Source organism: Aspergillus ruber (assembly GCF_000600275.1).
Source record: "Aspergillus ruber CBS 135680 unplaced genomic scaffold scaffold00021, whole genome shotgun sequence".
Taxonomy (NCBI): Eukaryota; Fungi; Ascomycota; class Eurotiomycetes; order Eurotiales; family Aspergillaceae; genus Aspergillus; species Aspergillus ruber.
In genome coordinates this window covers 300,361-319,409 of record NW_024467317.1, presented here as the reverse complement: position 1 = coordinate 319,409, position 19,049 = coordinate 300,361, and the positions used below count along the sequence as shown (strand labels likewise).

The 19,049-nt window shown below is 42.8% G+C and overlaps 7 protein-coding genes across 7 annotated transcripts; 4 read left to right on the top strand and 3 right to left on the bottom strand.

Moving 5' to 3' along the window:
• Nucleotides 1-5,469: 5,469 nt before the first annotated feature.
• On the bottom strand, nucleotides 5,470-6,668 carry EURHEDRAFT_460260 (S-methyl-5-thioribose-1-phosphate isomerase; the record flags this gene model as incomplete). Its single annotated transcript, XM_040784637.1, has 2 exons — nucleotides 5,470-6,085; nucleotides 6,142-6,668. 2 exons carry the CDS (start codon nucleotides 6,666-6,668, stop codon nucleotides 5,470-5,472), a joined length of 1,143 nt encoding a protein of 380 aa, XP_040637202.1.
• Nucleotides 6,669-7,383: 715 nt separating this feature from the next.
• EURHEDRAFT_419560 (U4/U6-U5 snRNP complex subunit LSM6) lies at nucleotides 7,384-7,666 on the bottom strand (the record flags this gene model as incomplete). The annotated part of the gene is made up of 2 exons (XM_040783328.1): nucleotides 7,384-7,502; nucleotides 7,561-7,666. Coding segments are annotated over 2 exons (225 nt in total), but the record flags the coding sequence as incomplete, so codon positions are not given.
• A 232-nt stretch (nucleotides 7,667-7,898) lies between these two features.
• On the top strand, nucleotides 7,899-9,450 carry EURHEDRAFT_414333 (small ubiquitin-related modifier domain-containing protein). Its single transcript, XM_040782396.1, has one exon. The coding sequence runs from the start codon at nucleotides 7,982-7,984 to the stop codon at nucleotides 9,200-9,202; it is 1,221 nt and encodes a 406-aa protein (XP_040637200.1). The 5' UTR covers nucleotides 7,899-7,981; the 3' UTR covers nucleotides 9,203-9,450.
• Nucleotides 9,371-10,172, top strand: EURHEDRAFT_150198 (RNA methylation protein TRM112). Its single transcript, XM_040777787.1, has 3 exons — nucleotides 9,371-9,724; nucleotides 9,787-9,976; nucleotides 10,038-10,172. The coding sequence occupies exons 1-3, from the start codon at nucleotides 9,539-9,541 to the stop codon at nucleotides 10,040-10,042; spliced, it is 381 nt and encodes a 126-aa protein (XP_040637199.1). The 5' UTR covers nucleotides 9,371-9,538; the 3' UTR covers nucleotides 10,043-10,172.
• Nucleotides 10,173-10,513: 341 nt separating this feature from the next.
• Nucleotides 10,514-14,283, bottom strand: set1 (histone methyltransferase SET1; the record flags this gene model as incomplete). Its single annotated transcript, XM_040784615.1, has 2 exons — nucleotides 10,514-10,617; nucleotides 10,683-14,283. The coding sequence occupies 2 exons, from the start codon at nucleotides 14,281-14,283 to the stop codon at nucleotides 10,514-10,516; spliced, it is 3,705 nt and encodes a 1,234-aa protein (XP_040637198.1).
• A 1,187-nt stretch (nucleotides 14,284-15,470) lies between these two features.
• EURHEDRAFT_150202 (uncharacterized protein) lies at nucleotides 15,471-15,842 on the top strand. The gene has a single exon (XM_040777788.1). The coding sequence runs from the start codon at nucleotides 15,556-15,558 to the stop codon at nucleotides 15,754-15,756; it is 201 nt and encodes a 66-aa protein (XP_040637197.1). The 5' UTR covers nucleotides 15,471-15,555; the 3' UTR covers nucleotides 15,757-15,842.
• Nucleotides 15,843-16,656: 814 nt separating this feature from the next.
• Nucleotides 16,657-19,029, top strand: gfa1 (glutamine--fructose-6-phosphate transaminase (isomerizing) GFA1; the record flags this gene model as incomplete). The annotated part of the gene is made up of 5 exons (XM_040779148.1): nucleotides 16,657-16,661; nucleotides 16,721-17,023; nucleotides 17,110-18,503; nucleotides 18,574-18,735; nucleotides 18,809-19,029. The coding sequence occupies 5 exons, from the start codon at nucleotides 16,657-16,659 to the stop codon at nucleotides 19,027-19,029; spliced, it is 2,085 nt and encodes a 694-aa protein (XP_040637196.1).
• Between the last annotated feature and the right edge of the window lie 20 nt (nucleotides 19,030-19,049).

Sequence of the window (19,049 nt, the reverse complement as noted above, 5' to 3'; positions counted from 1 at the left end):
AACCCAGAGCCTATAAGAGCAGCTGTGTGCACCCGTAAGCGCCCACTAGTATGCAAAAATGTCCAAGTGTTGATAAAAAAAAAAAAAAAAGCAAAAAGGCTTATAACTAGAGATGACTGTTTAATGGGAATGCCGCGGCCTACCGCGCAGCTCGATATCCGATTACGTTACTTCATATTAGCTTAATAAATAAGGTTAGATTTCTGCTCTAGCCAGATTAATCTCTTAATACTACATCCAGTCATGCATTCTAATCATTAAACCACTTCCTTCGAATGATTAGATTCTATTGGCCTGAATCAATGATTAAGAGTGAAAGGATTACTACTATTTATATTGCTTATTACAGAGTAAGCAAAGTACATAGTAATGACATATATTATAGTCTGATTTAATTTCAGCAAGCTGCTTTTTTAAAGCCACTTCAATGTCCTGACGTAAGAAGACCATTAACAGTTCCTTTTTTGACGAAACAGATCTTCTAATAACATCAAGGTAAATATTATGTTATTGATGGACTAGTTTTTTTTAAACAGCTACTCAGGTTTCTACAAGAATTCATCAAGCTTTATATGTCAATTTCTGCTCTCTTCTCCATTAATGAAGATGAAGAATAATTGATATTCTTAGTCAACATTAGCATTTAATTCATCTAAGTTTGACCCTATGGGTAAATTGTATTGTTCGGTCAAGCTATAGTAGTTAAAATTTCTGGTTTTATTTTGATTTAATTATTTAATTGGTCAGTATGCCCTAGCGATACACTACTCGGATTTCATAGCAAGGAGCTAAGCAACCATAAAAAAAATACAATATTCAATATTTAATATTTATTTAGATTTGATGTTTTATTTGATTATAAATAATACCCTCTAAAGGTGGAGACTTGCTTACCAGTTACATCATCTATTAGGTATCCACTTAATCATCAACGCAATTCCCTAACTACTTTATACTACTTTTAGCCATTACTGTGCTTTTTATACATGCATGCCGTAGTGTATAAAACCATAAATCATTTATATAAGCATTTATAAACATTTATGTGGTTGGGACACATTGGGCAACACCTACTTCTTTAACCGGGGATAACTCAACAATGATGGAGTCTTTTGCAATGATCCAAGTACCCATATGTTAATCCGGGGCTGAGGATTACATGATCTAAATTCCAAAGATGTTGGGGATAAGATTCATGCTGGGTAGATGAGATTAGTTTTGATAATTGTATAAGAACTTCTTGAATAGATGATAATATGGGATTATTTGCGCGTGTTTCTGAGCGTGGTTTTCATCCCTTGAGGCGCTCGTGAAGAGTAGTTTTAGATACCCCAAGCACCTTGGCAGCCTCCTTTTTGGACTTAATTCTTTGAATTATAGGCAGATATAGCCATTTGAATGCTAGATTCTTAAGACTTAGACATTATGGATTGAAATGGTAAAGATATAATGTGTTGGTAGGTAATTCAATATTTGGTGGTTGCGGAAAACGCGCCGCTCACCTTTGGAATACGTTATACATTTAGATGTTCAGCTATAGTTATCTATAAAGAACCTTACGAGAGTATCTCGTTTGTAATGATAGACCACAGTTCATTAATTTAATTTTTTTAAAAAAAATGCACTTGCGTTGTGTTGTCCATGAAGATAATATAAAACTGACACTCCTAATGGAGGCTCATAAATTGGCCTATCTTTATAGTTATAGCCATATAGTTTCTACCTTGATGCTACGGGAACCTATTCCCAGGCTTAGGCACATAGTCCCTTATAGATTAAACATGTAGAGGGAACCCAGGGGACAAAGGTTTATGTAATTTCCCGCAATCACGAAAATATAATCACCAAAACATTTCTCTTCCAATAAAACAACCAAATATCAATATTCTTTCTAAATAATTAAAACTTTTATGTGTAGCTAACCTATTGAATAATAAAATAAAATATTATTATTAATGTGTATACCCAATCCCTTTGCCTTCAAAATTGCATTGACGCCCCCCAATGGCCCTTACAAAATTGCTCTTTGGTCCCATTGAATAATTCAAGGTCTGGATAGAGCACGTATACGCTCTTTCAACTTGATTCGGGCATGTTGAATAGGGTTCAAATCAGGTGGGTAGGGTCGCCAGTCAACAAGAGGAATACCATGCTCATTAAACCAATTCTTAATGATATTGACTGTATATATGGGAGCATTATGTTGAATGAATTCCATACAAGATACTCATATAACAGGTAGATTCTCTTCAATAATTTTCAAGACTGAAGAACACCCTTTTCGAGCAGATTCCTCATCCTGACTCATTCGATAGATTTCAGTGTAGCCATTACCCCATATTTCTGCCCAAATCATGATAGATATTCCATTGCCTTTAATGTATGGGATTATATATAATTTTTTCCATTGTTCATGTCCAATCCTTGCGCACGTATGCCTATTCATAGCGTAGTTTTAGCTGTTTCCTCAGTTAATTGAGGTTTTTTTTATATTCTTCTCGATGACTGTAATAACTTAGATAAACCACCATTCCGTCAATACTATAGTATTCCAAGCCCACATTATAATTCAAATCTCATTTCTTTCACGTCATAATTTGATCTGACAAATATAAATCAAGGTTTTTTGTATTGGAGAGAAATTGTGAAATCAAATTAAATAAAAAAAGCTTATACTACTGTAGTATAATATGGGTAAAGAAATAACTATATAATAAATTAGTAATAGTGCACTATCCTCCTATGATAAGAGATGAGAAACGTAGACAGGTCAATAAGGTTAATCAGGACATGATGCCTTCACTACTTGGATTATCTTTCTATTAGCTTTATCTTAAAGTATGCGTCTTTATCACTCATTCTGTGTACTCATATTACTGGCTATAGTAAATTAGGTTTCTTCCAACTACTAAAAATTTAGTCACAAAGGAACTCAAATAGATTAAGTAATAATGAGGCTAATAGAACAGAAAAGATCTAAATCTAGAAGAGTTTCTGATCTAAGTTCGGAAAGTATCAATCAAACTTATAAATTAGACTTAAGTAATTAACGTAAGAATTCAATATGAGTGGTTAGACAAATTATGATAGAATTAAGTATCCCTCGACGATATTGGCCAATACTAGAGTAAATTAATATCTTGATAGATGCCTACTTAACGTAATTGGACACCGAGCGGAACACGAATTCGTCTCTCCTACACGTCCCATTAATTGAACCATCAAATAGCCACATGTAATGGCAAATTCATTTGTTCGACGAGGCAGAATACTGCTTGCAATGAAGGCTTTTGAACTAGGCCGTATTAAAAGCATACAAGGTGCAGCAGCAGCATATAATGTGCCTTTAGCGACATTATCTCTTTAAATGGTCGCGCCGTCCGTGTTGATTCAGCTCCAAATGGCCGAAAACTCACCAATACTGAAGAAGCTACACTTCTTGAATTGATATTAGCTGAAGATAGTCGTGACATACCAAGGATTTCATATTATACATGATATGGTTGCACTGCTACTATCAAGCCACCTCAAGTCAGCCCCACCAATTTGTGAGAAATGGGTGCGGTGATTCATTGACCATCATGAGATTAATTGAGTCTAAATCAAGCCGCAGATATGATTATCATCGTGTTTTCTGTGAAGACCAGAGACAATAAAAGATCGATTTCAGCTAGTTCAGTATACTATTTATTCTACAGAGAAATTATATCATACCCTTTTATCTACCTGAAAATACATTAGCTTGCTTTATGAATGATGTCTAGAGTCAATAAAATTATCTCCGCACACTAATATACAAAGTAACTATAACTAAGTTTGTATTTAGTGATTATAGATTCTTTTTATTTTCTATAGGTACGGTCAATTAATGAGTAAAGCTAGTTGATAATATTAGAAAATCTTAAGTTTTATAGAGATTATAATTTTAAGTTAAACTTGTCATCTTTGACAATTTCTAATCTTATAAATCAAGCATGAAAGAAAGAGGAAGAAGACAAGAGGAAAGAGCTCCCATCTAATGGTGCGAATGCTCACAGGGTGCTACAATATAAGTGGAGACCTCACCACGATTCACATAACTACTATCCACTATATAAAGTTAACGCTGACTTGCTATACCATTTAGATGAGGAACAATCATTAGGTGTAATAATCGGGCGCAGTTATTCAGCATTAATAGTAAACCTATAGATAATGTTTTCAGAATTTTATGACATTAAATCATGGAGGAGCATGCTAAGAAGCCTCTTTCTTTACCTCTTGAGGCTAATTTGTTCATACCAGTTTAGAATCAGGTTTCAGATCACGAATTGGATTAATTAATAATGGTATGGTGGTGCAATATCTACCATGAGGGAGAGTCAGATAAAGAGTCAGATAAAAAATCTAATCAAATATTATAGAGCTCTGGCATATGTTGGATTGCCATGAATTCATAAACCCAAGGTATACTATAAAACACTCTGCTATTGCTACATGAATTTAACAATCACTAATGAATCTACTACTTCTATAAAGCCTTGAAGTGGTCCATATAAACAGTCTAAATATAGAAATTATGAAAAACTGGCCTAAACTAAAATGTGTATTTATATAATATCTGTGTAGATTCTCAAACTATTAATTATTCATTAGAAATCACTAGATTGATGTTTAGCTTATACCACTATACTGTTTGTCATTCTTATTTATATAAAAGAGAGATAAATCACCTTTTTAAGATTGCTAAATGCTTTTTTGTTATAAGCTAAAAAGTTAGAAAGTTAAGTCCAGTTCATGACCATGCAATAGCTTACATGGTATCTTATTACTGTTCCCCAATCTATTCACATTATTAGTATTCATGCAACATCTTTCTTGTATAAGACATGGCATGCATGGATAACGCGCGTGCGCTTATACCTGAGATACTATGTTGATATCGTATTAAGATAGGCAGTAAAGGGGGCAAGCCGGGTGCAAACACCTTTACCCCCCTTTATTAATAGATACCTTTAATCATATACTTGCTATTGGTAGCTGACATTATTCTATCACTATGGTGCACCCATGGCAAAAGCAGTGGACTACTACTACTACTACTACTACTACTACTACTACTACTACTACTACAACAACAACTACGTCAACTGGTTCAGAGATATCAGTACCCATTAAACATGCCACAGGATGATAGCGATCATAAAAGAAATACAGCCTCGCTGAATTTGCACGAGTGATTCCCGCCCCGACTTTCTCTCGAAAAAGGATGGAATCTATTTAAAACCCAAAATAACAGACATCCAAAAGCATTGTTGAGTGTCCTATCCATGTGAACCCAAATAAATATCAATATGAAGTGAACGAACAGCTATATTGCGCTAGAAACTCAGCTGTGCAGCCTGGACCACAGAATCGATAATCTTCTCGCAGAATTCGAAAACCAGGAGAGAATGAGGTCGGTGATAGCCAAGACGAATACCCGAAGCATTAGGAGAATAAACGGTCCAAGTGAAAATGTCCTTTAGAATCCTTTTCTGCAACACCGACCTCTGTGATTATACCATCAATGAGTGTTGCAGGCGCGATGTCGAATGCTGGGTTCCAAACGTTGATCCCTTTTGCTGCGATGTTTATGGTTTCCAAAGACAGGACTCCAGCAGTATCATCTTTCTGGCTGGGTCCTTTTATCCTTGTTACCTCAGAAGCCGGACGCTCTTCAATGGTGATTTCATTGCCTGATTTAGTAGCCAGGTCAATTGTAGTGAGCGGTGCAGCGACAAGGAATTTGACACCGTGATATCTTGCCAGGACTGCTAGGCCATATGTTCCTATCTTATTTGCAGTGTCCCCGTTGGCTGCCACCCTATCTGCTCCCACTACAATCGCATTCATGTCGGCATCTGTTCGCGCGAGTAGAGCAGCTGCCATCGAATCGGTAATCAACGTAGCGGGGAGACCATCATGAACCAATTCAAAAGCTGTTAAACGGGAACCCTGATTATATGGTCGAGTCTCTGTACAATATGCATGGCGCAGCCCATTGTTTGAGGCAAGAGAGCGAATAACACCTAGTGCTGTTCCATAGCCAGAAGTCGCAAGGGAACTACTCAAAGAAGAATGGTTAGATAAATTGCAATATCAATGGAATGTATAACGTACCCTGTATTGCAATGTGTGAGAATAGAAGCTTTAGACAGGCCCGACTTGAGAGCATTTGCAAGAATCCACTGAGCCCCGTTTTGCCCAATCTTTTTGTTGTCTTCCACATCTTTTACCATCATATGTTCAGCTGCGCGGATAAAAGCAGTGGCGACATCATGGCCTGCTGATCCTGCTGTACTCGCACGTTCAGTTACCAATACCTCGAGCTTGTGGGCGGCATCGCTTAGATTGACAGCAGTTGGCCTGCTAGTGACGAGATAATGTAATTTCTCCACAATGAAGATTCGAACCTCTTCCGCAGCAGCCGACAGCTTCTTGTTGTTGACAAGCTGGTGAACTTCAGATGCAAGTGCAAGTGCAGCCACAATGGCGATGGCAGGTGCGCCCCTCACTCGCATTTCTTTTATTGCATGCCAGCCTTCCTCAGCTGTTCGTATGGGTATATATTCTTCGACAAACGGAAGTTTTAGTTGATCAATTATGGTGAGATCACCATTAGTGTATCGAATAGCCTGCAGCGTCATCCTGGCTGTAATTCTAAAACAACTGTCAGCGATTCAACATGCTTCGTGAAGATGCAGGGCTGTTACCGCAGTGCGAAATCGACTCTGGAATGTGCTCTTTGAGGTGGAGTGATCTGCGCTTATTTTAAGATAAAAACTCTGCGGAGTACGGAGCATTACACGTGGGGCTTAGTGCTCCGTCTGAGTAGTTACTGTACATGCGAATGGTACCCGATATTTTATGCCCCGTCATTGCAATGATTGCATTGTTAGATTTGAGGTATTAACGAGCAACTGGACAATAAATAAGCCCCCAAAAAGGAAGGGAAAAAATCGACTTAGCCATAATATTTCACAGGAATCGGAAGACAGAGCCACACCTATTATGATTCGGTATATTGAGGATACGCTCTCACCAAGTCCAGTTGGATATACACTTGCCCCTGAGATACATATCCACGGGATTGAAATTGCCTAGAAGAGATTGCTATTTGCAATAAAGAGCCTGTGGTTCTCGGGGTTTATAATTGACTTCCTCCCATTTCTCCTTTCCCATCCCGGCCTCCGTCTTTTTGGCGTTAGACTTTTCCCTTTCCCATTATGGCTGTCGCTCTAGGAGCCCGTGGCATCATATTCTATATAGGCATGAGGTAATCATTGTGCAGAGATGTAGAGAACTGCAGTTCACCAGATATACATATATTAGTTTTGTAAATCCCAATGAGGATAGTAAAAACAAACCATTGTTTCCGCGGACAAAAGCATCTCCAAAGTTCTTCCTCAAAACTCCATTCACATATTCTTCAGTCTTTTCCAAAGCAATATTCATGTAACCATCCACTGATTGAAGTTCGCCTGAAGAAATGATATCAGAATCCAGATCTAAAACCAGATCAACACAATGGGAAATAACCTTTGTATACAACTCCAGAATTCAGTTTCACAGTTACTGGAGCTCCAATAATTTCACTGAGGAATGCTGATGGGTCTTTGCCATCAGGCGGCGCACCGTTCTCCATTTTCAGTCGACTTTACAGGATAATGTCAAGCGCTGATTAGAGAAAAAAAAAGAAAAAAGAAAGAAAAAAGTCGATATGGTTGCTAAGCAGGACCAGAGCACAGTGTACTACTCCATGCTATGTACTCCGTATTGTGGTGGAGATATGCAGATGATTAGATAAATCCAGGACGCGCCAAGATTTGTCCACCACATTATTATTGAATTTCCTCACTTATTTATTTTACTCCGCACACCACACCAATATAGAGGCCTTCAATTCGCACATAAGTTGTGATATCCTCTTTTTGGTGCCTGGAAGAACCACAACCACGCTATGCGATCTTATTTCAGGAGGCCGTCCTGGGCAAAAAGGGGAATTGAGGATTCAGTTCCTGATTTCTATCGACGCTCGGAGCACACTTATGCCGATATCATCGCCGCGACAAAAGAAGCACGGGAAAGATCGGCAATTGAATCTGCCCGTGATGATCAAAGAGCGGATGGCAAGACATCTAAGGACCGTCAAAATTCAAACCAAGTCGGTGTAAGGGGGGATACACCACTAGACAAGGTCTCCGGAGTAATAAACGACCAGAACTCTTCTATTAGGCCAGAACCTTGCCCCCCCAGTGTATTACAAAAGGAGAAACAGGCTAGCTGGCATCAGGTGCAGCGAATAAGACCTATTCATGAAAGCGACACTGTTCATGGCCATAATATCTCTGCATCAGACTGTGGACCTGCAGCGGACATTCAGTCAAATAGCCAGGTCAATGATCATTGCAATAATTCATCCGAATTTGCCCCGTGTATGCACGAAGAGGCGAATGATTTTTCCGATGATGAGCCTGACTTTGGAAAAACTCTACGTGATAATAATAAAAGCGAATATAAGGCAACCTGGCGTGACAAGAGCCTTCAAGATGATGTGGTCGTCCAAATACTGATAACATCAGAAATTGAAAATACGGAACCTTTGATTATTCATCGAAAAGCTTCTCAGTCATTGAAAGGGGCCCGCTTAGCATGGTGCAAGCGTCAAGGTATTACTGGAGAATTGCAATCGTCTGTATATCTGACATGGGAGGGCCGGCGATTGTTCGATGTCACGACATGTAAAAGCTTGGGTGTCAATGTTGTGAACAGTTCTGATGGCTTTTCGGACATCCATTACCCATCAGTTAACGACGGGCAGCACATCCATGTTGAAGCAGTTACACATGATTTCTTTGCTTTCAAACAAAAACAGCAACAACCGCGAACATCATTCACGGCGGAATCTCAAATTGGACCAGATCCTCCCGATATTGGGAACGAGGAGCGAGATGTGCTAATGAAAATTATCTTAAGGTGTCCTGAACTTGATGACTTTGGAATGAAAGTCAGCCAGAAGACTCGAGTATCCCAGATCATCTCTGCTTTTAAGGACACACAAAAAATACCCGCTGAAAAGAATCTTTATCTTTTATTTGATGGCGACCTGCTGGATTCCAATGCTTGCCTCATAGATTGTGACATTGCTGATCAAGACATGGTGGATGTCTTGATCAGATAGTATCCTAGTCATCATTCGAAATATTAGTGGTATATCTGGTGAATCAGGAGTATATAGAAGTCCCAATAGCTTCCATAGCAGGGCTAGCCCTGGGTAGTAAAGACTTGATGCAGTCGCAGGGCCCAGGGAAAAAAATGAGAAAGAAAAGAAAAAAACCACATTGTTCTTTAACACAAAACAAACACAATCCTCTCAATACTCTTTTCTTCTTTTTCTTTTTCTTTTATTTTTATTTTTATTTTTTTTTTTTCAAAGCATAACCATTAAACACAACCTATATTTTCTATATTTTGTCATTCGTTCCTCTGTCTGTTTCCTCAGCAACCACTTGGAACAATGAAAGTAGTTACTGCCAATTTCATGACCTGTGCTGTGAAGGGTTGTAAAGCATCACCAGCATCATTTCCACTTCATTTTCATGATGCCGAGCTTGAACTCCAGGAGCTAGATTTCCAGGCAGAATTCATACAGAATATTATCCGCAGGCTTGATTGGGATGGACTGCAGGTGATTGTCAATGAGGTAAGCTTTCAAAGTTCTGTCTAATCATTATTGCTGTACTTTACACTGATGATGTTTCATAGCTTGGCTTTCCCGGAATCCCAGACACAAAACCAGAGGGTGATACCTTGAATGATGAGCAGATTCTGAGGGACCTGCACAGATTACTTCTGGAGACCCAGGTCATGGAAGGGAAATTGAAATGTGGTAACTGTGGCCATGAGTATACGATCAAAGAAGGAATTGCGAATTTTCTTCTCCCCAGTCATTTGGGTCCGTGAACCTCGACCTCGATGAATTGCACATGTTTTGACCGCTTGCTGATCTTTTGCAGTTTGAAAATCTTCGGATAGATGGTTCATGGACGCTCTACTCTGTACAGTACAGAGTACAAATATACGCATCAAATTAAATATAATGCATGCTCATCGAACAACAGTGGTTGACAATAATCCTCTCGGTATAGTTAATGTACAGAAGAGTTTCCTAAGCAAGGGGTTAGTCGTGTGAAAGTTCATCATCCCATAATGGCCCGAGCTTTTGTATCTGTTGAATGGTCCACCTGACATAGTGATATTTATTCTATAATATATGGTACATGGTTGTCATAGCTATTTCGCATATTAAAACACAAACGCATTGCCAGAATTTTTTTTTTAAAAAAAAAGTCCTGCATAATTATTCCCAGGCTTCAACCAAAACGCCTCAAGACCAATTCCGTGATAAAGACCCTTTATCAGAGCGCCGTGTAGAAAAAGAAAGCGAAGAGTAGGAAAAGAAAATGAATAGCTTCCATGATGATTTCTGTTTTTAATTAAGAAATCCTTTACAACCAGTAGAGCCGCAGAGGCATGGGATCCTGTCATCACTGTCCCATTCCCTTTCAAATTTGTAGTCATAAGTCAATTCCTCATCTGGATCATCGTTAATCAAACCAACTCTACCATGTTCCGGGATCTAGTATCCACTGGACACTTACCTCGCTCAATGTCCCTTAACGCATATATAACGATTCGTTTACTGCCATCGACCTTGATGATCTTGGCAGTGCAATTAGGCGTGCAGCTGTGGTTAATGAACCTGGCAATGCCGCCCCGTTTCGTAGCATCTATGACGGTGTTTTCATCGATACGAAAGAGATAGCTGCTACCAATGCCACTTTTCAAATATTGCCTCTCTCTCATATCTGCCACCTGTTGTCGTACCTTCTCTCCCACATATTCGATGATCATATCGTTCGCTGATATGTTTTCCTCGGCATAAAGTCCCCAGTTGTGGATCGCAGACCGAGCAAAGCGAACAGGCTTTTTCCGTTTTTTTAACTGGTTGAAGCGAAGAACATCGCCGTCTCCGCTTTGCATGGGAAGGGCTTGTTTCTGCGCATTGATATCGGCAATTAGACGGCGGTTATTGACTCTTGTTGATCTTGAAGTTGACTTCGAAATCGTTTTCGCAGCGGCGATTCTGGCAGCCTCAGCGGCAGTCGCCTGAGGGTCACTTTTCGCTTTGGCCTCCCTTTCCTCCCGAGCCTTCTGGACCTTAATCCGATGGGGTAGGTATTTTGATTTCTCTGACTCCAAAATTCTCTTCCTTCCCTCCGTTCGAGCAGCGCCTGTTGCATTAACGACGTAATAACCATGAATGATCGTCTCTTCATGCACAGGGCCAAGGTCTCCTGGACGGTTCAGTGCTTTGATCTCCTTTTGTCTCCACGCCCATGCTGCTAAGTTTCCAAGATTGGCCTTCGGTTGGCTGGCTAGAACATCTCGCAAGAAATGTAGATCTTCTTCATCCTTTATCAGATTCTGCCAACCGTCGAGATCCAGGATAATCGCCTCGTCATCCAGGACTGTAGGACGGGGTTCATCATTAGACACTCGCCATTCCACTTCAATCTTTGATTCTTCTGGCTGGTCCACTTCATCGATACCATCACCAAAAACATGTACTTTTTCAGCATGATCCTTCTCGTACATGGAAGCCTCTAGGCCGCATCTCTCTGAAGGATCTTTGGAACTCTGATCCTCTTCCAGTATCGTAGAACTCAGTACAATATCCGGGGGACCATCTGTAACAGTTCTATTACCGCCTGTCGCGAGTGAGACGGGCGATTTCGTGTGCTCATCTTCTGGTTTGTTAACAGAGTTAATAGCAAACGGTTCCTCGTCTTCCCTTTGCCTCTTGCGCGCCTCATGGTCTTCGTTAATTCTCTTTCTCTTGCGAGACATCGGAGAGAGGCCGCTAGCGTCATTAGATTGTGAGTTGGCTGCGCTCTCTGTGGCAATATCATCTCCCTCCGTTTCATTATAATATTGGCGTACCGGGAGTTCAGTGACCGATGTTTGTAAAGTCCCAAGCATAGACTGCTCATCATTATCAGACCCCGAATCAATTGAGCTCATTCGACTAAGAGGCCGGCTCTCCTGTTCGTCGGTGTCCCTGGTGAACGGTGTTCTTTGGTCATCATCTGAATCATCATGATCATGTAGCTGTTGTAGCCGGTGGTAAAGAGGCCGCACTTCCCTCCTTCGCACAGGTTGTTTGCGCCTTTCATCCAAGAAAGCATCCGCCCGGTTCAAGCGATGCGCTTTTCGAATCCGCGGAAGGGCAAGGACATTAAGATTGGACGTTCCGAAAGGCCGTTGAACATTGGACAGCTCCGAGCGGGAATCCGGTGTCTCGCTGGATGCATCGAAACCAAGGCGAAATGTGGGCTGTCTGGTTCCCTCTGGATCAGAGATGCCTAATTCCTTTCTCTTGGCCGCATGGCGATCTGGATCAAGGTAATCATATAATGCAGGGGCTGCGATACGGGACTTCACATCTTCGAGAAGCTTGTCTTTCAGATCGCGAATAATCATGGTTAAAACCTCCCTACAAGGGTCCAAATCAATCACCCGGAGTTTCTTCTCTTCCTCAACATCAATTTTAGCCTCTTTTTCCAGTCTTTCTGCTTCGGCTTTCTCTCTCTTCTCCGCTTCGAGTCGTTCGGGGCTTGGGCTCCGTTCGTAATTAGGATTACCGTATGGCTGACTTTCCATGTTCATGATATAGGTAAACAACGGCTTCATGTGGCATATCTTGTAGCAGCGTTCGGTTTCCTCCTCCCCGCGCCGAGAATTTTCAAATATGATATAGTAACCGGTTTTATCGCAACGGATGTCTTTCCAGTTGAACAGCTTGAGTCTCTTTTTCAGGTGCGGAACAGTCGTACTGAGAACTGGCACATAGCAATGTGCAACGAAGATATACGGGTCGCGCTTGATTTGATTCAGCACTGGTGTTTCCTCGACTAAAGACGGTACGGCGGGCTTCGAAAAGACTGCCCTCGGCCCTTCGGGTACGGCAGGCATTGGACGCATTGAGGATCTCCCTGAAGGACCTTTTGGCGCTGTTGGAGGTGGCTCATTCCTCTTGGACTGGGGATCAGGTTTTGTTTCTTCGGCTTTCTTATGCCCCAACCTCCGAGGATCAGTAGCCTTGGACACAATCTTCTCAGCGAGGATGCCATCGCGATCCAACTCCACCCTTATTCTGCGAGTTCCAATGCGTTGCTCTTTTTTGCATTCGAGGTAGGCTCGTTTGGCCGCGCTGGCTGCAAGTATTGGACTTCCTCCTCGAAACGAACTGGTATCTTTGTATCTGATAGAGCAGACCCCCAAAAATCTGCCAGTAATAGGATCGGTGCGATTGTTGATTTCCGTAATCTCTCCAAAACTCGAGAAAAGCGCACTTATTGGCGCGATTGGGGTTAAGGGATCGAATCCTGTGACCGCTATCTGCGTGGGAGGCCCAGGGCCTATCGTAGTTGCCGAGTCATAAGGCCACGATTTCAACATATAAGGAGACGGCCGATATTTTGGCTTCTGTTTGCATCCGGCCCCCCGGGTGTAATTCGGGATGGCCAAACGGGGATCCGGAGGGCATCCATTTTGCCCATTAAAAACAATGTCCACGTATTCCGGTTTCCTCCGTCTGTCCTTTGACGATGACGATGGCCGCCGGTCACTGTCGGGATCGTAGACCAACTTATAACCGCTGACCCTATTTTCAATAGTATGTTCCTGCGGTTGAGGGGTAGGAGGGGTGTGTAGAGGCGTAATAGCGACTCGTTGCTCTTCGCCTCGAGATTTCACCTGGTTGGCATTGGTAACGCCATTCATGATTTTGCTCGGTTGGGGACTTGATTTACAGGGTGGTGATGATTCGACATTCGTGAGCGGAGTAAGGGTGTCTGTATGCATTTCATTTAAATGCGACGGACCGATCTGGGAAAGTGAAGAACCAGATGCTGAAGGTCCTGTACTCATAGAGCTCGTAGATCCAATCCCTGTGGTCTCAAACGATACCTTGGCCGATTCATCATGCGACTCCGATCCCGGCTGAGCAAACGTGCCACCATGCATCACATCCTTGACGGTGTTGGGCTCCACGAAGCATGCAGGGCGTTCCTCATTGCTCTCGTGCTCGTTATGAAGTTTCGGATGCGGCAACTCCTGGGCGGCTCTGAAGCGCTTTTGTTGGAGAACTGACGGTGCAGTGGGGAAGAAATCTGCGAAGCCGGCTGAGGAGCGCGACATGATGGGAGATGGCTACACGCCAAATAACGAGATGCCGCGATCACTTGGCAGCATCCTTAACGAAACGTGGATCGCCTAGTATGAGTACATATATCCAGGAAGCTCTCCTGACGCGGGCGAGATGGAAAACTTCAGATTTAAGGTTTCATTGGAATTGCATGGAGCATTGAAAGGAGGGAATGCTGGAAGTTGGACAAGGTGTGAAGTCTCAGAGAAAGACGATATTAAGAATGAAATAGGAGGGAAGAAGAAAAAAAAAGGGCAGAAAGAGTTGAGGTAAAATGGTATATAATACAAGGAGCGGGTGTTGGTGTCTTTCGCAGGAAGTGTTCGGACTCTGGAGAACTTCCCGATTAACGCGACCCAGGCGCGCAAACAGGAAATCACGGCGACAATGGCTTAAGTGGCGGGGGAAAGAACATGGAGGAAATGCACCCTAAAGAATAGCAATGAATAGTGGTAGAAGAAATTATTACATATGATTTTATCGAGACAGATTCCTTGGAGAGCCTAATGTGGAAAAAAAAAAATTCTGTATGTGCCCTCGGGTACGGAATAGAGGCAGAGGATAGGCGCGCGGGCAGAAGAACAAAAGAAAGAAAAAAGAAAAGAGACAAGGCTTTTCCAGAAACATGACGGCAGGATATGACTGACTACACCAGAATCCCTGTGTTCATCACCTGAAATCATCACTTTCAACCGATCTTAAGAAACCGCTTCCTGTTGAAACTCGAGAGGTTCAAAAGAATATAGTATGGCCAATCCGAACTTCTCGGCCACCTCACATATCATGGGTGCTGGAAGTTTTTTTGTTCGTACTATGCATGGTATGGAGTAGACCCGCATACATTTTGCGGTAACCGGCGAGTTAAAGATGCGGTGATACTACATATATACGGAGTATACTCCGTACTCTGTACAGAATAGTTTTATTCCATACATCAATGCTCTATTTTTAAATATTAGTACTGTAGTGGCATATCGCTCGGGAATTTTGACAACGAAGCACGTCTCCCAATTCCCATATAACAGTTTTCCATTCTTCTTTTGCGGGCAGTCCGAGAACCAACCCAATAATAGTAGTATATGTGCTGCGCCGAGGACCCCGTAATGCAAAAATAGCAACTCTCTTATGGATTCGGTACCTCATTCCATGGGAGAGAAGATAATTAAGGTACTCCGTACATACCCCGAAGTAGCAAAAACCACACTATTTATAAAATTCACCAAAGGCTGTGCGTGGAAAACGAAGGGCTAGAAAATTCTCACGTCATGATCCTAGATTATACGATGTCCGTACTATATGCATACTTGTACTACGGAGTACTTACTCCGTACAGAGTACTGTACATAGCAATACTAGCAGCCCTTGCTGGAGTACATTCTGAGAATGTGCGAATGAGCATGTACATACTTCATGATCCTTGTTGTACAGAGTACAGTACATACATGCTACGAATAGCAGGCAAATAATCTTTCAATACCTTCTCTCTGTACAGAACACCACTAGTAGTTTGCTGCATGCAATTTTGCCCATCACTTGGATATATACCATGTACATACTAGCGACTGTTGCCAAGTCTCACCTTGTCGGTCAGAGAATCCATTACAGACCGCATGCCTTCATTCTTTGAATCTGATGTGTTAGATTTTTGACCTCTCGTGGCAAGTTGGCAGCAGGTGGAGACTAGCCAACTGTAAAAAGGCATTCATACAGCATACAGAATATGTACCGAGGACTCCGTACTCCGTACTAGTATTCCCATGGGACGGTGGTTGTCGGCCAAGTGAGACATACCGACCGACTTGTGTGAGGCGCAGACGCTCGTTGGCCACTTCCTTTCTCCATTATTACTATTAGTAGTAATGGGACTAGTAATTGGGAGTCTCCGCAGTTTTACCTAACATTGGCCCCTGGTCCCGGTCCATAGAGAGAAAAAAAAATTTCCAGCAGCAGCTTCCCTTGGTTTGGGTGGTGGGTCGATCTGACCACATAAAACATAGACAGCTCCCCCTCCCCCTCCCTCATAAAGTCCGTCGATCTTGATCAACAACTTCTCTCTTCCTCTCTACTCCTTCCTTCCTTCTTTCCCTTCGTACTTCTTTCCACCCTCTTCCTCTTCCCCTTCATATTTCCAATTCTTCCCTTCATCATCCCCATCTCATCTTCCTCTTTTCCATACAAAAGTAAGTCTGTTCATTTGTTTCCCATTCACCAAACCGATCTCGACCTGTAGGGCATACTAGTCCTACTTATCCCGCTATCCCTTCATCCAACTATTACTAACTTGGTTTTCTCCGTCTTCCAGGAACTTTGTGTGATTCGCATACATCCCTCTCCCTCTTTCATTGCCTTTTCACTCATAATTCACAATGTGGTATGTGGACACATCACATAGTTGCCATCTCATTCTTGAGATTTATTAACAGGATGCAGTGGTATCTTCGGTTACATCAATTATCTCGTTGAGAGAGACCGTAAATTCATCCTGGATACTTTGCTCAATGGACTTTCAAGACTCGAGTACCGTGGTTATGACTCGGCCGGACTTGCTATTGACGGCAACAAGAAGAAAGAAGTGGCTGCCTACAAAGAAGTCGGAAAAGTTGCAAAGTTGAAGGAGCTTATCAATGAATGCAAGCCGGACTTGACCAAGACTTTTGAGTCACACGCTGGTATTGCTCACACACGCTGGGCTACCCACGGCACCCCTTCCCGCCAGAATTGCCATCCTCACAGGTAAATTAATTGCATATGCCTTCGGTACTCCCTCCCTTTTCTGTTCGAGACGGCTAATAAATGACCGTGTTATCTTTTTTAAACAGGTCTGACCTGAATTGGGAATTCTCCATCGTTCATAATGGAATCATCACCAACTACAAAGAACTCAGAGCTCTACTGGAGAGCAAGGGCTTCCGTTTCGAGACAGAAACTGATACCGAGTGCATTGCTAAGCTGACCAAGTATCTGTTCGACCAGCAGCCGGATATTGACTTCACCGTCCTCGCAAAGGCCGTCGTGAAGGAACTCGAAGGTGCCTTTGGTCTCCTTATCAAGTCTGTGCATTTCCCTCATGAAGTCATTGCGGCTCGCAAGGGATCGCCTTTGGTTATCGGTGTGCGAACTTCGAAGAAGATGAAGGTGGACTTCGTCGATGTCGAGTACTCGGAAGATAAGCCCCTTCCTGCGGAACAGGCATCGCAGAATGTAGCCATCAAGAATTCTGCCACGGGTCTTCTTGCTCCTCCCGACAAATCGCTGCTGCACCGGTCTCAGTCTCGTGCTTTCCTCTCCGATGATGGTGTTCCTCAGCCCGCAGAATTTTTCCTGTCTTCTGACCCTTCTGCGATCGTCGAGCACACGAAGAAGGTCCTTTACCTCGAAGACGATGACATCGCCCACGTTCACGAGGGTCAGCTGAACATTCATCGTCTAACCAAGGATGATGGCACTTCCAATGTTCGCGCCATCCAGACCATTGAGCTCGAACTGCAGGAAATTATGAAAGGCGCGTTTGACCATTTCATGCAAAAAGAAATTTTCGAACAGCCCGAGTCCATTGTGAACACCATGAGAGGACGTTTGGATGTTGCCAACAAGCAGGTGACACTTGGTGGCCTCCGGCAGTACATTTCAACTATCCGCCGTTGTCGGAGAATTATTTTTGTTGCCTGTGGAACCAGTTACCATTCATGCATGGCCGTGCGTGGTGTTTTTGAAGAACTCACCGAGATTCCAATTTCCGTAGAATTGGCTTCCGACTTTTTGGACAGACAAGCACCGGTCTTCCGTGATGACACCTGCGTGTTCGTCTCCCAGTCCGGAGAGACCGCAGACTCCCTCATGGCCCTTCGCTACTGTCTGGAACGAGGCGCCTTGACGGTTGGAATTGTCAACGTTGTCGGATCTTCTATCTCCCTCCTGACACACTGCGGTGTTCACATCAACGCTGGTCCTGAGATCGGTGTGGCGTCCACAAAGGCGTATACATCGCAGTTTGTGGCCATGATCATGTTTGCTCTTTCTCTCAGCGAGGATCGCGCCTCGAAACAGAAGAGACGAGAGGAGATTATTGAATGCCTCGCCAAGGTTTCGGAGCAGTTCAAGGAGATCTTGAAGCTCAACGAACCCATCAAGCAAATGTGCGCCAAATTCTTCAAACACCAAAAGAGCTTGCTTTTGCTGGGACGAGGCAGCCAGTTCCCAACAGCCCTCGAAGGTAAGCACCCATTCCATTCCCTCCCTTTCAGCCTATTCAACTTGGAGTGGTATCTCACAATTACGCACAGGAGCTCTTAAGATTAAGGAAATCTCTTACCTCCACTGTGAGGCCGTCATGTCGGGTGAGCTGAAGCATGGTGTTCTCGCCCTTGTGGATGAGAACCTACCCATCATCATGATTCTCACGCGTGACAACCTTTTCTCGAAGTCTCTGAACGCGTATCAACAAGGTGAGTGAAACCAGCCAACCGATGTCAACGGTTCACATGAGACAGTATCTCTAACACGAGCTTCTATCAATAGTCATTGCCCGCAGTGGTCGTCCTATTGTCATTTGCAACCACGATGACCCCGAGTTCTCTTCAGCCCAAACAGAGAAGATCGAGGTTCCAAAGACTGTCGATTGTCTTCAGGGTCTTCTCAATGTTATCCCGCTGCAGCTCGTTGCTTATTGGCTCGCCGTCGGGGAGGGTCTCAATGTCGATTTCCCTCGCAATCTGGCCAAGTCAGTTACCGTGGAGTAAGATTGCTCCGGCCGGTAACG